The sequence below is a fragment of the Egretta garzetta genome, unplaced genomic scaffold (genome assembly GCF_000687185.1).
Source record: "Egretta garzetta isolate BGI_Z169 unplaced genomic scaffold, ASM68718v1 scaffold702, whole genome shotgun sequence".
NCBI classification, from domain to species: Eukaryota; Metazoa; Chordata; class Aves; order Pelecaniformes; family Ardeidae; genus Egretta; species Egretta garzetta.
The window spans coordinates 816,630-833,647 of NW_009258908.1; the positions used below are offsets into that span (position 1 = coordinate 816,630).

General features: G+C 42.4%; 1 protein-coding gene across 1 annotated transcript in view; it reads right to left on the reverse strand.

Annotated features, from left to right (window-relative positions):
- Window positions 1-13,153, reverse strand: part of CELF4 (CUGBP Elav-like family member 4) — a 283,507-nt gene extending 270,354 nt beyond the window's left edge. The window contains exons 1-2 of the mRNA XM_009634219.2: window positions 13,102-13,153; window positions 12,391-12,400 (exon numbers count right to left, since the gene is read on the reverse strand). Of these exons, the coding sequence (XP_009632514.2) occupies window positions 12,391-12,400; window positions 13,102-13,153 (62 nt within the window). The remainder of the gene's footprint in view (window positions 1-12,390; window positions 12,401-13,101) is intronic.
- Between the last annotated feature and the right edge of the window lie 3,865 nt (window positions 13,154-17,018).

The following is a 17,018-nucleotide window of genomic DNA, read 5'->3' on the forward strand; positions in this document are numbered from 1 at the left end:
CAGCTGCCTGGACTTAGCCGTGACCAAATACATCAACCAGGACTACGAGGTATGAGTGTGCAGGAGGAGTGTCCTTATCAAGAAGGAGGTCATGCTATTAGCTTAAGGTCTTGCATATGTTATTCAGGATGTCACTTACTTTGTCTCAGAGGATGTGTCCCCAAAAGGAGCTTTGCTTGAAGGCCGTCCTTGACGTTTCCTCTCCCCAGGTAGACCCCAACTCCACAGCCCCTGTCCTGATGTATTAGTTTCACTCCCAGTCGTGCAACCCAATACAATGCTTTTTCTCACATCTGGGAAGAAACTATATGACAGGCCTGCATATAGAAACTGTATTTGGTCTTATCTTTAGAGAGTAAGCTCTTAAGGAAAAGAGGGCCTCCATCTGTTCAGTGTCGTACAATGAACCTGGTGTCATGGTTCATAACTGGTCTCCCAGGCACTGCCGCAAGATAGATAGTAAATAATTAGATTTCTGATCTGGGGAGTGGAGAGACTGCTTTGGTTCAGTCCAATCTCTAAAGTCATTAAACTCATACTATCTTCATTCCCCCTTGCCTGAGGTTCTGGCCCATTCTCCCACATCTCTTCTTCATTAGCTATTCATAATAATAATAGTCATAGTCATTTTGGAAAAAAAAAAATATCCAAGAAAGCAAGTCATCCAATGTACCTTACATTGTGGCAACATAATTTCACGTTAACTGGATGGCTGCTTGGAAATGTCGGTATTTTGTGGTTTATAATCAATGCATCTGGCCACTCATCAGTGACTCAAGAGATGGATAAAATAAAGATTTGGGGGAATTAATTACCATTCACATGGCAGTGCATGGGCAGGAAGTATTTTACTAGCTATGAATTTCTGCATACTAGGTTTGATGCTACAAGAAAGCATCCCTCCACTAAGGACAGTCCTAATGTATTTGAGTTACTTATCCCTTATTTTTAGCACTTTTCTAGTCCTGTTCGTTGGGCAATCTCACTTTGTGTTATGAAACAAACTTGCCCTGGCATGGGACATGTCTTGCTGCAGCTCCCACAAGCATGAGCAGACAGCATCTCCTACAGGAATGAGTCTGACTTGACTCACTGTAAAAATGAGAGGAATCAGACCCACAAAGTTGGCTCTAACTATTTGGAAGAACATCGTTATTTGGGGAGATTTTCAAAGGGAATATATAGACACCCAAGGCCCATTGACTTTATGTGAGATTTGAGCAGTGAAACGTATTTGACACTTTTGAACATCTCTATTTATCTACCAAATTACTTCTGTGGAACTAATGATTAGAGAACCTGAGCACCTAATAATCTTTAATGCACGTACCCTTGCAGCACCAATGCTATTTTATAGAAGGAAACTAGAATCGGAGCAAGATGTTTGGCCAAATTTATGTATATATTCAGAGAGTCAGTCAGTCAAAGATAATATTAGTCACCATATGGAAATGAAGTGAGAATAACAGCCTGACCCTAAGTAACCGCTTCAAGGTCAAGGAGAAAATCTGTGGCAAGGAAAGAAGTTAAGTCTCAGTCTTCCAACCTGCAGTCTATTGCCCTGTGCGGAGCTTTCTCTTCCTTTGTGCAGGATCAGGCTGCAAGACTGCCCTTAAAATTGAAAAGAAAGGAAACAGTCCCTCACTAATTGAAGCCAACTGTTTATCCTCCCTGGGGGAAAATGTTTCAGTGCAGTGCTGCCTTGAAAATTACCTCTCTACAAATGATATTACAAGGGGCCATATTCATTTTCCATCACAGATTCCAAAACAAGCTGGTTTTAAAGATAAAAATATTTTTCTTAATTATGAAAACACATTTTAAAGACACTGATGTTAGACACTGCTTTTAATTTGAAGCTCTTTTTTTTTTTTTTTTAGTTCAATTTCTGCCATGAGAATGGGAATGGTAGCAAACCCAAATGCAAAAATGAAAATGGAAATTGACTTTAAAGAGGAATTAAAATTGATCAGATTATCTCTATTGCTCAGGCTGCTTGGGATGCAACCTTTCCTATTCTTCCCCTAACTTTATGAAGCAAACACATTAATGAAGAAAGATGCCTTCCATTTTTAGGACAAAATCCAGCATCTCTGACAATCCAGGGGTTTTACAAAGCAATTTTTATTCACAGATCTTAATTAGGGCTTCAGAAAAGTCAAGTATCATCATTCATATGATACAGATGGAAAACTGTGGCAGGCAAAGGTGAAAGTTGCGATTCATCTTACCTCACTTCAGGTGTCTAAATGTGAGATATCTAAATCTGAGTTAATTGTCGTAGGTTCATTCCAGATTCAGTGGAGAGTGAGGAAAGGGAAACTTCGGAGTACCATTTATCCCTTCTGTCTTAGGTTGGGGTGAATCACAGTTTTGAAGTGCTTCTCACCCTTCACTGTCCATAGGAGGAGTCTAGATGACTAACCTAGACTATGCGCTTAATATTTAGGTGCTAAAGCTAGGCAAAATTAATCCTGCCTGAAATAAACTTTTAAGAACAGTGGCACAGAAGCCATATTTAAAATTTCATCTGTCCCTAAGTCCAAGGCTCCTAGGAGGCCCAATTTCTGGGTAAAAATCCTAGATACAGTTTACTCAGAGAGCTAAATTATTTACGTAGGGATTTTCTACCTCCCAAACTGATTTCACGTACATACTACAAACTATATATAGCAATTGGAAAATGACATGTATGCCATGGAGAAAAGTTTTCTTGACCTCCAGTATCTCCTGAGTCTTGAAACTTCTTGAAAGCTGTGATACTATAATCTGGGATCTCAGCAAGCAAGGGGCAAAACCCTTCTCAATGAAATTCCCACTCAGAGACCAGAGAGTTCAGTCTGTGTCGAAACTGAAGGGTTGAGCCAGTCTTATTTTAAATTGCTCAGTTGTAACCTCTGTGTGCCAGCAGCTGAGGGTACTGACTATAGTCCAGATATTGCTAGCTCCTACTTCAAACTAAAACTCACTTTCCAGAAGGAGCCTGGATTACTTTAGTGTCAAAGGTTTTTGCAAGCATGCAATAAACAAGTGACAGTCATGAAGAAATGGGCACACAACATTATGTGCTGAACAGTGGATTCAGTTTATACCCTGGCAATATTTTAGACAGCCATATAACTGTACAAATTGAAACAACAAAACTTACTTATCTATATCCAGGTTTTTAAAAGTGTTTAGGTACTTGATTGACATTGATTACAGTTGGGGTTAGATGAAAAAAGAAATACACATTAATTACATGTGTATGTCAGATGCATGCAACTGTAAGTTGCCAGAGAGAACTGAAATTCAGACCTAGAGTAACAATGGCAGGCAGGGGAATAACTTTGGATACCTTACAGCACTTTTTGTTGTCAGCTATAAAATACGCCTCTTTTTATCCCAATTCTAAGTGACCTGCAACTGGTGAGTTTTCTGCCAGATTCTTCAGTTTCCTTTGTTCTAATTCTTCTCTTTGTCACTCCTCCTTAAATTGCATTTTGCACCAGACTCTTCTAAGTCCTCTACCTTCCTGGTACAGCAATCAGCAGCAATGACATTTTGACATGGGGAGAGAGACCGGATGTTATGTGTTACAGGCCTTGCCTGGGGACTGCTTGTGCATTTTCAGTAAAGTATCACTTGGTAAAATACAGAAAAAGAATCCACACAACAGGAGGAAGGACAACACCAAGCGCTTCATACCTAACTTGTTGCTGACTGTATAGGGAATGTTGGTGCATCACCACCCCACAAGCTGTGCTTGGACTCAGTGTGAGAACATTTTTATCCTTTGTGAATGTCAGACCAAATCCACAAGGAAGAAGCTTGGAAAACCTCAACAAGTAAATGAAATCTGTAAGGTGTGGGCATCAGTCACCCTTACTTTGTTAAACATCAGGCAGAAAAATGGCCTACATCTTCCCTTTTCCCAAAATGTTTCTCCGAAAGAACAGCAAAACATGCCTTCCATTTTTTAAATAAATGTCCATGTAACCATAACTACAAGTTTGTCAATAGAAAAATGCATAATAAATGGCTTCTTATTTCGACTCTTTTGTGAGACAGTTCATTAGAAACTTCATTTGTCTACATGGATTACACTTATTCAGCTATATTCTAATAAAATGCACATTGCTTCCAATAAAGGGAATGCATTTGCTATTGATGTGCTATAAACTACTATACAGAGAGGTGTTATTATATCCCTGTGTAATAACAAGCCAATTATAATGATCAGCAAAACCTTTACAATAAAGTCAATGCATGAGGAGTGATTATCATAATGCATTCTAACTGTTCAGTCCCATAAATGCTTTGCAATTAATTGTGGAGTGTATCTATAAATGTATTATTAATGCTGTATAAAAACCCATTGACAAGAAACCTTTACATTAAAAAAAAAAAAAACAACCTAGGATTCTAATGTGTCCCTGAGTTCACCTAGGAGGTTGAGCTGTATTTACAAAGGCAGAATTTTTTATACCATTACATTTTTTTATTTTCTCCACTGTCCTCCTCCCACTACTTCTTCCATTTTTTCCCTGTTGTTGAAAAACCTCCATATACCTCTCTGCAGTGTGAGGGCCCTTGATCATCCACCACACTTAATTTTTGGTCTTGTGCACATAATTTTGGACACAGCTACAGGCTTTCACCGGTGTCTTAACCCTGTGACACTGGCAGTCTGACATACACGAATGCCAAAAGCACTAGCTGCAAGAAATTAGAAAATAAAAGCATATCACAACCTAAGCAGACAATGCAGGAAAGGTAAGAAGGAGAAGGGAATCAAAGTTACATAATTGATCAAAAGTTGTGTAGTAGCAGAGAAAAGAAACGATATCAAAACCTCATGGCGATGAGCTTGCCAGCCTCTCCCCAGGCTCTGCTCTAGACTCTCCTCCTTCTTGTCAGTAAACTATTAGGTTACAGATGCTTTATGAAAAAATGTGCAATATGAGTGGTTTTTTCCCTTTATTCCCTTAATACTTGATTTTAAAAGGTTGTCCTTTGGACATGTGCTAGAACACAATGTCCTGTGGATTTTTTCCAGTTCCTATTGATGGGCACTCTTCCATCGATTTCAATCACGATGGAAAGGGCAGACGTGAACAAAAGTTTGATGTCTCTTATATTCATTCAGCAGGTGAGTGTGGAATGGAGCACATCAGCTTTCAGCAGTGTCACTGAATATAAAGCACTACACATGAGGATCTGCCAGAGCCTTTTTTCTCCCCCAGAATTAAGTTTTACCAGACAGTGGAGAGCTCGAATGGGGTCATCCAGGGCTGCTTTAAATTAACTGATCCATTTGCATGCTGATACATTCTGCCTGCTTGAAAATATGGCCCTGTGAGGACAACAGTCAGCTCTCAGTAGGGTCATGCAATTCTGAATTTCCACAATAAAACAGGAGATTTTCATTTCCCATTGACTGCAATCAGTCCCACAACAAGCCACAGCTAGGAAGAGAAGATTTCCATGAGTACTAAAATGTTCTTTCAAGATCAGGTTTATCTTAGGGCTAAAAGAAAAACACTACAGATTTTAACAGATATTCAGACTTGGAATAAAATCCAATGGGCAGGTTCCCTTTGAACCCAGTGGTTTTGAGCATTGCTGTAGAAGGCTTCATCACATACAATGGGGTATAAAGCTCGGCTCTGCCTTTCGAAGGCTGTGGCTTCACCTGATCTGAGAGAAAGTAATAATGTCCAAATCTGGGTGAGTTTCTTGATTCTGCCCTGGACTCAATGTGTCGCTGTTCACATGGGAAGAAACCCAAGACATATAGGCCAGAAGGGTCCAGAGCAATGCTCGAGACTGTGAGATGTCTAAGGTGGCCTTCATGGGTCTAAGCCCAGCTCCTTCCCAAGCCCTTGACCAGATGGGAAGAGAAGTGAACATCAAGGCACTGACATCCCTCTCAATACTACAGCATCTCTGAGGAATGGTTAGTGACCTGCTCGGCCAGTTAGACATACACAAGTCCATGGGGCCAGTTCGGGTCCACCCAAGGGTATTGAGGGAGCTGGCAGAAGTGCTCACCAAGCCCCTTTCCATCATCTATGAGCAATCCTGCATGACTGTGGATGTTCCACTTGACTGGAAGTTGGCAAATATGATGCCCATTTACAAGAAGGGCCAGAGTGAGGATGCGGGGAACGACAGGCCTGTCAGGCTGACCTCAGTGCCGGGGAAGGTCATGGAGCAGATCATCTTGAGTGCCATCATGCAGCACATCCAGGACAGTCAACATGAGTTTATGAAAGGCAGATCCTGCTTGACTAATCGGATATTCTTCTACGACAAGGTGACCTGCTTAGTGGATGAGGAAAAGGCTGTGGATCTAGCGTACCTAGAATTTAGTAATGCCTTTGACACCTTTTTCCACAGAATTCTCCTGGAGAAACTGTTTGTCCATGGCCTGGGCAGGTGCACTCTTTGCTGGGTAAAAAAATGGCTGGATTGCCCAGCCAAAAAGGTGGTGGTGAATGGAGTTAATCCAGCTGGAGGCCGGTCACAAGTGGTGTTCCCCAGGGCTGTGTTGGAGAAGAGGAGGCTGAAGGGAGACCTTATGGCTCCCTACAACTGCCTGACAGGAGGGTGTAGCAAGGTGGGTGTTGGTCTCTTCTGCCAAGTAACAAGCTATAGGACAAGACGAAATGGCCTCAAGTTGCGCCAAAGGAGGTTTAGATTGGATATTAAGAAAAATTTCTTCACCAAAAGGGTTGTCAAGCATTGGATCAGGCTGCCCAGGGAAGTGGTGGAGTCCCCATCCTTGGAGGTATTTAAAAGGCATGTAGATGTGGTGCTTAGGGACATGGTTTAATGCTGGAGAGGTACAGTTGGACTCAATGATTTTAAAGGTCTTTTCCAACCAAATGTTTCTATGATTCTGTGATGTCCAACAACCATTCTTCAGGAGTCCTCTGTGTCAATGACACTAAAGCTTTGTGTTGGTCTTGATGCTTCCCCAGCCTCTGAGGCAAGAAAGCTATCTCTCAGTTTAATATCAAGATCTTTTGGTTAGGTTCTTTTTTTTTCTTTTTTTCCTTCGACTCATGAGCTCATCTCCTCTCCTGGCAGATTTTTTTGACAGAATATAGGATTATTTTTAAACAGTCATTCCTTCTCTTTACCCTTCACACAGAGATACTGCAACTCAGCACCAGTGTGCTCTTTGCTATTGGATATGTAATTAATAGAGAGAAGATATTTTGATTTGGGTTTGGTTTTAAAAAAATCCTGCTGCAAGAAAAGTGAAAAACAGCTGATTAATCATGTTTGGGGCAAATCTCAGGAAGAGGAGGCGTATGAGACTTAGGAGGAGGATTTCTCATGGAGTTGGAATTCTCCTTTCAAACTGGAAGGGAAGATAAAGAGGGAGAGAGATGTTGCTCTAGGTATTGTGGGCATTGAGGGAAAGAAAGGGGAATATGAGCCCATGGGTGTGGTAAATTTGTCTAGAGGTCTTGAGTCCAGATGTCATAAAATGTGAAGACAGGAGATGTTACTGTCCAACTAGTAGTCTTAGCCTTTCAAGTGCAATGTCACAGCAAATGCTGGCACACGTGTTGTGTGACCTTTGCAAGTCCCTGCCTGTGCCTTGCTCTACCCAAGATATGGCAATGTTGGAAGAGTTAACAGGGATGTGTTCATGGAGAAATAAGTTTGGATCTTTTCCCTCAGCTGTAAGAAGGGATAACATTATCTGTCTCCCTGGGGTGTTTGCCAGTGCTATCTGCCTGCTCCTGCTGAGTGGGTGCAGGAGCCATAAGAGAAAAAGAAATGAGCAGTTGAATAAAAGCTGTGGCAGGCCACATAAAGGTGGATTGTGTGGATTACCACTTGGAAACAAGACATTCCCTCAGCCTGCTCTCCAGCTTACGGCATAGGAAGTCTTTTATAGAAGCTCACCAAAGGTATCATACAGAACTGCTGTAAAGTGCCTTCCATGGAGCTTTCGAGCAACACATGTGGCTCAGAGGTAGAGAAGAGATGAGAATTACAAAGGCACAACTGTGGTGCATGCATAGTCCCAGACTTCAGGACTTCTTGATGCAGGTGTAGCCTAACCTCCAGCAGTGCAGGAGAGGACATGCTGCACTCTGCTGAGATTGCCATCTCCTTATTTACCCTTAACTCACTTCCTCAGACTTTTCTGGTGGGCAACCAATCTTTGTCTTTGCAAAGCACTTCCAATGAAAAAGGAAATAATTCTCCACAGCATTGTTATACCACTGTGAAGCCAAATTAAGCTGAAGGCAAACCAGACTTGCCTGATTTTGGCACATAAATAGGCCTGGATCTGGCTAGTACCTGGTTGGTAAGGTTCTTGTGAGGTTTTGACCATCAACAGAAGCCACAGAATTCTGATCAGTTAAAAGGAAAACAGCTAAATTGCAAATAGTTAGTGGAACCTAGGGCTGTGTTTGTCACAGATAAACCCTGCCAGCTGCAGTAGAGAGCTAGTGAGAGTTAGAAATGGTCCGGATGAAATAAGAAATAGATCCAGACTTTTGCCCCAAAGAAAAATAGGGCTTAGAAACTGTGCAGAAGCCATTCTGGCCCCATCGTCATTGCTGAGCTGATGGAAGGGAATAAAAAGAAAGAGATCATAGTGCATGAGCAAGGCACCACTGTTTTGCTGTTTACTGTAAACGAGCTCTTGGACATTTTGCTCTGAAGCTGGAATAAACCATAACCAAGCAGATAATTTCAGAGCCTGCACATTGAGTAATGGGTAGAAAAATGATGCAAGTCAATTGAAATATGAAGTCCAAACCTTCCAGCTGCTGTTGTCACGTCCTCCAAACAGCAGACAAAAAAAGACACACTGCACATGCCTCCCCTAAATGTACACAAACAAATTTGCTTGAAAGCACAAACACAGACAAAAGCTTTAGTAGATTTGTGAAGCCTTGCATGCAGAAAACACTGCAATGTGATGAACTGCAGACTCCTGAAAAATCTCTCAACACCCTCTCTGCAGGACATTGCAACCTTTCAACTCTAAACAACTTTGGACTTTACCTTTTTATTTTCTTTAGTCCAGGAACCTTCTGTATATGCTGCATAAAATGCAGGAGGACCCCAAAACCACTGTGTTTCTTGGTAAAGCAACACTGGGCCTGGGTAGCACACTGCGTGCATTTTTGCATGCCTTCCTTTACACATCTTCCTCTGTCCTCTGAGAGGAATGTGGGAGCAATGGAGCATCTAAGCATCACTAACAGAGTGCAACTAGAGTACCAAGAAAGTCCTTTCCTTTTAAAAAATGTTACTCCATGTACAACCTAGTGGGACCTTGGGGCTGCGTTTATCATAGGTTAACCCTGCCAGCCACAGCGAGAGTTGTCTAGCGAGAGCTGGAGATATTGTGGATAAAATAAGAAATGGCTCCAAAATGAGTTTGCAAAACTTTAAGTCACTAATATCTACAGACTACTTTTAGAGCTGAGTATGAGACAAGGAACCGAGAAAAATCATCAACAACAGGATGAAAATAAGAGAAGATTCTATCAGTTTAATTGGGATTTTGTCATGTTCAGAATTTATCATGGAGTTATAGCTTTACATCCCTAAAAACATATTGGACTACCTTATCTATGGTGAAGTAGTTTAAATTTGGACAACACAAAGGCCAATGAGAGTTTTTAAGTTACCCCTAATAGAGCTAGCTTTACACACTGATTTTTCAGAACAAAATACAGAATTTTTGTCTTTTTATTACATTCTATCAATTCCATCACTGCTAAAGTCTCTATAAAATGTCAAAGGACTCTCTCAAAGGACCTTCTGATCAGGTATTTGAAGCTTCATGAAGCATTTTGTAGAAGGAATACCCCTATATAACATTTTGCAGCTTGACTATACACACATGCACAAATAGGCAGGAACGCAAAATGCAAAATTTTCCCATTAATTTAGACTGTTTCCCTAGAGAAATGTACCGAGAATACATTCATTTCTAGTTCCTGTGAGATTAGGCAAATGTAAATAATGCCAGTTTTTATTGAAAAGGATTGCACTCTTTGTCTTGCTCCTAGTCCAATATGGGGATTAGCAAACAAAATAATAAAACCAGCAAAACTAATAAGGGGCACTCAGCTTTTCCATTTTTTTGTGTTGAGTGTAATTTGTGCCAAACAACATTTTGAATTCTTCCCCAAACCTAGATAGTCTGATAGTTTAAATTCTTGCTCTCAGACACTAAATTTTAACACATCCAGTTTAGGTTCAACTGAGAATCAAGACACAGGAAGGGTTAAAGACCAATAAAATCCAGACTCCAGAACAACAGAAAAAAATGCTAAGCAGAATATGGTTGGGAGGGAGAGTAAATTTTGGACTCCTATCAGCCTTGGGTTGTGGGAGAACTTACTGGAAAAGTCAAAGATTTGTGTTTTATCAAAATGCAGGTATTTGTCCCTATATAAAACACAATCTCACTTCCTCAAGAATACTGTTCACCATTTCCAGTAAAAGCCTCCTTGCAAGCTACAGTTTCAAAGAGCACTGCATTCTTTCTCCCCATAAGCCAGATGATAGTGGTGCATTCAGAGTGTGGGCTTTGGGAAGACTGAAGACTTGTGCTGTGCAGAAGAGATGCTTCATCTTCCAAGCCCCCCTCTTCCCTCACATCCCATCCCAATACACAGACAGGGTATAATAAGCTACAACTTAAGTTTCTTTGTTGTTGAAGTTGACCTTTATCTTGCAGCCCTAATGAAGTCTTTTGATGTGCTCCTAAGATACACAGCCGCCTTTTTAGCATTCTGTTTGCTGCACCTGCTTTAACCGGTGGGCTCGCAAAGAACGTAAGTTTTCATACAATGCCTCCCTTGAGTGCCAATTGTTCTTTTCTCCCATAGTTGCCCTTGAGTCATGCCATCCTGAAACATCACCAGCCCAGAAGCAGCTTGTCAGTGGGGAATTAGGACAACGTGTCTTTCACGCCAATGATGAGTGCACCCGCTTGGCCCTTGCGTTATGAACATCACCGATAGGAGCAATATGGGAGCAGAGAGGGTGAGAAAAGATGAGGTTTGTGTCTGTTGGGAAGATAATTAGCTAAAATACAATAGGGAGGGAACCACTGGTGTGACGGATAATGTGGAATCAAACCACCACCAGAGCCCTTTGCTGTTCCAACCGCCCCTCCTGAAAGCAGCTGTTCTTAGCAAAAGAGTTTGAAAACCCTTCCCAGAAAGCCAGGCATGTGTTCTCTATTAGTGATTTGCATTAAAAAAAAAAAAAAAAAAAAAAAAAAGAGTGATTGGGAGCTACATACCCTGTAGGCACACTAAGCAAATTGGCCAGCCTAATTATTATTTTTTGGTATGTCTAATTAAATAGACAAAAGGCCCTCCCTTCACTCTCGCTGTCGGCACGAACTCCACTGGAATGTGCATAATGTTCCCTCATTTGCCCAGGCAGCTGAGCCTTTCCCTTTTCCCCTAGGAAATCGGTGTTGACAACTGCCCAGACTGAGACTGACTCCTACTCAGACACGGAGCCAGATCGTCAGACGGAAAGGGAAAGTGGGTAAATTGACCTGTTTCTGCTAAAAATCACCGGACGATGTTGTATGATGTGACATGCCTTTGTTGCAGGTCAAAAACATGCCATGGCCCTTGATAGCAGAACTTGCCATCGCAGAACTCAGCAAATACTTTCTGCCCAGTGTTGGCCAAATTCCCCAAATTTACTTTACGGGGGACTCTAAAAATGCAATATTTATCCCTGAGCTTTCTGGCATTTTTCCAGCACTCAGCTCTTCTCTTGCTCTGCAATTACACCACACCACAGCCCTTCCTTACAGAGCCTCTGTCAACTTGCCAGTTTCACTACTCCGTAACACCAGCCCTTTAACTACAAGCTACATACAAAGTCTTCCAATGACTTGAGTTACTGCAGAGTTTCAGCGTCACACTGGTGCAGCCAAAGCCTCTGAAACCCAAAGCTTTCAACTGAAAAAGTAACACAATTTCAGTGCCTTTTGTTTGCAAGGCATTTTGCTCCTTTTAAGTAGTTGCTGCTGGGGGTCTCCACTGATGCTAGCACAAAGATAGTCATCCCATAAATGAGGAAGAGTTTACATCCATGGTGGAAATTAAAGAGTTTTCACACATCTGAGCCACATCATTACTAAATGACAGAATCTACTCCCACAGTATATGATACATAAGAATAGGGTTTTTTACTGCATGTATGGGGAAAAGCCCCTCCTTTTTTCCACAAATAAACAGGAATAGAGTGGAAGGAAGCGCAATGTCATTATATATCTATGCATGTATATATATAAATGTACAGATGTAAGAAAAAAAAAGCAGAATGGTAATTTATGCAGAATAATGGACTGTCTTACACTTTTTCATAAAGCTCCATGTTTGATCTGACAAACAGGTGCCTATTAGAAGAGTACGGTGTAGTATCACCACATCAGTTCTGGTAGAAAACCTTTTACAGGAAACACCTTATCACTGGTGATTTATTGAACGGCCACTTAGCAAAGCCTTCCAAATCCACTGTGCAAGATGGAAAAGCAAAAGACCAGCTCCTGATTTCAACCACACCTGTGCAAATCCTGAATAACTCCGTGGGACTGAGAGAAGTCTTCAGTTTCCACAACAGGTTTATCCAGATAAGCTGATACAGGTGCAGAAAACTCTGCTACCTCAGAATTTGCTTTTTCCAAAAGCAGTTGCTTCAGTCCAAGCAGAAACAACATGGTCAGAGAAACAATAAAGTATCTGTTTTATCCCAACAAAATTAAACACCTCTGCAGCTCAGCCCAACATAGGTCTGAAAAACCTACGTTGCCATCGCCACTGTTAAACTTTGTTAAGTAAGCGCCTGATGCTTCACTTCTTAACGAGGCAGTTATTTGTTTCCCAGGCAATTGCTGGCACCTGCCTGCCTTTTAAAATCAAATAATAATTGAATATGAGGAAAGCGAGACGAAGTAAAGGAGATTTAATAAAGAGAATCTTTGCTGCAGAGGGAATTTCTTTGGCAGTGATTACGTTACTAATTGATCAGCACATTGCCTGAGAGAAGCCAGAGACAACAATTATACTTAGCACTGTGGCTGAAAGCAATGCAGTCAACTACCTCCTCGGCTTTCGCTGTCCGCTGGTTTCACCTGGATCGGTCTATTCATCTGTAAGAAAGAGCAAAGAAGCCCCCCCTGAGCCCCCCTCACCTCGTGTCCCCCCGCCCCGGCTTTGCAGAGGTCGGAGATTTCCTGTCGCTGGACCTGGGCGGCACCAACTTCCGCGTGATGCTGGTGAAGGTGGGCGAGGGAGAGGAAGGGCAGTGGAAGGTGAAGACGAAGCACCAGATGTACTCCATCCCAGAGGACGCCATGACGGGAACGGCTGAGATGGTGAGCCGGGCGTGCAGGGGGACACCCCCAACCCACAGGGGGGTCCAACCCACAGGGGGGTCCCCAACCCACGGGGGGGTCTGACCCAGGGGGGTCCAACCCCCTGGGGGGTCCCCAACCCACGGGGGGCTCTGACCCAGGGGCGGCGCAGTCCCACGGGGGGACCCCAACCCACGGGGGGGTCTGACTCAGAGGGAGATCCAACCCACTGGGGGGTCTGACCCAGGGGCGGTGCAGCCCCACGGGGGGACCCCAACCCACGGGGGGGTCTGACTCAGAGGGAGGTCCAACCCACGGAGGCGTCCACAACCCACAGGGTATCTGACCCAGAGGCGGGGCAGCCCCACAGGGGGGACCCCAACCCCCGGGAGCTACATACCCTGTAGGCACACTAAGCAAATTGGCCAGCCTAATTATTATTTTTTGGTATGTCTAATTAAATAGACAAAAGGCCCTCCCTTCACTCTCGCTGTCGGCACGAACTCCACTGGAATGTGCATAATGTTCCCTCATTTGCCCAGGCAGCTGAGCCTTTCCCTTTTCCCCTAGGAAATCGGTGTTGACAACTGCCCAGACTGAGACTGACTCCTACTCAGACACGGAGCCAGATCGTCAGACGGAAAGGGAAAGTGGGTAAATTGACCTGTTTCTGCTAAAAATCACCGGACGATGTTGTATGATGTGACATGCCTTTGTTGCAGGTCAAAAACATGCCATGGCCCTTGATAGCAGAACTTGCCATCGCAGAACTCAGCAAATACTTTCTGCCCAGTGTTGGCCAAATTCCCCAAATTTACTTTACGGGGGACTCTAAAAATGCAATATTTATCCCTGAGCTTTCTGGCATTTTTCCAGCACTCAGCTCTTCTCTTGCTCTGCAATTACACCACACCACAGCCCTTCCTTACAGAGCCTCTGTCAACTTGCCAGTTTCACTACTCCGTAACACCAGCCCTTTAACTACAAGCTACATACAAAGTCTTCCAATGACTTGAGTTACTGCAGAGTTTCAGCGTCACACTGGTGCAGCCAAAGCCTCTGAAACCCAAAGCTTTCAACTGAAAAAGTAACACAATTTCAGTGCCTTTTGTTTGCAAGGCATTTTGCTCCTTTTAAGTAGTTGCTGCTGGGGGTCTCCACTGATGCTAGCACAAAGATAGTCATCCCATAAATGAGGAAGAGTTTACATCCATGGTGGAAATTAAAGAGTTTTCACACATCTGAGCCACATCATTACTAAATGACAGAATCTACTCCCACAGTATATGATACATAAGAATAGGGTTTTTTACTGCATGTATGGGGAAAAGCCCCTCCTTTTTTCCACAAATAAACAGGAATAGAGTGGAAGGAAGCGCAATGTCATTATATATCTATGCATGTATATATATAAATGTACAGATGTAAGAAAAAAAAAGCAGAATGGTAATTTATGCAGAATAATGGACTGTCTTACACTTTTTCATAAAGCTCCATGTTTGATCTGACAAACAGGTGCCTATTAGAAGAGTACGGTGTAGTATCACCACATCAGTTCTGGTAGAAAACCTTTTACAGGAAACACCTTATCACTGGTGATTTATTGAACGATCACTTAGCAAAGCCTTCCAAATCCACTGTGCAAGATGGAAAAGCAAAAGACCAGCTCCTGATTTCAACCACACCTGTGCAAATCCTGAATAACTCCGTGGGACTGAGAGAAGTCTTCAGTTTCCACAACAGGTTTATCCAGATAAGCTGATACAGGTGCAGAAAACTCTGCTACCTCAGAATTTGCTTTTTCCAAAAGCAGTTGCTTCAGTCCAAGCAGAAACAACATGGTCAGAGAAACAATAAAGTATCTGTTTTATCCCAACAAAATTAAACACCTCTGCAGCTCAGCCCAACATAGGTCTGAAAAACCTACGTTGCCATCGCCACTGTTAAACTTTGTTAAGTAAGCGCCTGATGCTTCACTTCTTAACGAGGCAGTTATTTGTTTCCCAGGCAATTGCTGGCACCTGCCTGCCTTTTAAAATCAAATAATAATTGAATATGAGGAAAGCGAGACGAAGTAAAGGAGATTTAATAAAGAGAATCTTTGCTGCAGAGGGAATTTCTTTGGCAGTGATTACGTTACTAATTGATCAGCACATTGCCTGAGAGAAGCCAGAGACAACAATTATACTTAGCACTGTGGCTGAAAGCAATGCAGTCAACTACCTCCTCGGCTTTCGCTGTCCGCTGGTTTCACCTGGATCGGTCTATTCATCTGTAAGAAAGAGCAAAGAGAGACACATAATTAATGGGGGAATCAAACATTCAAATGCAGTGGCTTGCTTTGTTTTTTTACCATGCTTCATAGTTAGCACCAGAATTTACTCCACGAGGGGGAAAAAAGCAATTAGTAAGCAAAGAAGTAACTGCAGAGTACAGGCTGCTTCTTGGCCCGAGGTAAATGAGTGTTGCCCCATTTACCTGACAGGGGCTCTGTTGAATCACACTGGGAGAGGGATCTGACTCATTTCACACAGGTCATGAAATTTTAAACATAACTTTTTAAATTTCTAATAGTTTCCTCTGGAAACACTACTGTGTCAGAACAGAAATGCTTTGTCAGAACATTGGGATCAGTGAAACTTTAATTGCAAAGATTTCTTGAGATTGGCAAGATGAAAAGAAAATGGAAAAGTGAATTCCACCTCCGCTGTTAGCTCAGTAGGATAAGTAACCTGTAACATAGAAGACTCCATTTGATACCTGGGGAGTGGCATTTGGATCTGGTTTGTCCACATGTTGCAAGACTGTTAGGTATTGAGGTTTTTTGGGTGGGAGAGTGTAGGATATGAGTTAAAACATCTCCTGTTGACTTTTCAAACATCTTTTCCCTTTCTCACATCAGAACATAAGCAGGTATAAAAACCTTGTTGTTGTGCTGTGAATAGGATTTCTGTTCTCCAACTTATTCCTCCCTCTCTCAACAAAAGCATTGGGGACCATTATTATCCCCAGGGCTGCTCACTCCCAGGAGAGAGGGCAACAGATGCCCAAAATCAGCTTCACTGGTAGTGCCTAACATGATGTGGGTGTCTGATGAACAGGGGTGAGAACGCCTCCTGCTAATAGCTATAGATGTGGATTGGATCAGAACAAGCTGAGTTTTTAATCTAAAAGCCCTTCCCTGACTCTTCCTCTATGTTACTTAAAGTAATCCATGCCCTATGCAGATGGACTATTGAAAACATCTTTCTGTGCGTGACCACCCCTGTGTGGAATTAAATTGTCCTTTAGATTTAGCAGCCAAAGAAAATACAAGTTCAAACAGGCATCACAAGGAGCAGAACGTCAGAAGGTAATGGGAATCTCCCAACATATTGCTTCCCAATAAAGTCAGACCACAGGTGGCTGATGAGTGTCACCGGGTGCCTTCAGGTGATACTGTCCCTCCCTTATTTGTGGCTGATCACAGTTGGATAGCAAGGCTGTTAGTTTTCTTTTTTCCCTAATTTACCTTTTTTTTTTTTTTTTTTTGAAAGTAGTTCATAATTATTTAGATTTATTCTAATTGCTCTGCACACATATTTAGTAATAAAAAGTTATCAAGCTGGCTGACAAGTAGGTTAAGATGATGGAGAGCCTAGCAGATCCTGCTGCATTGTTG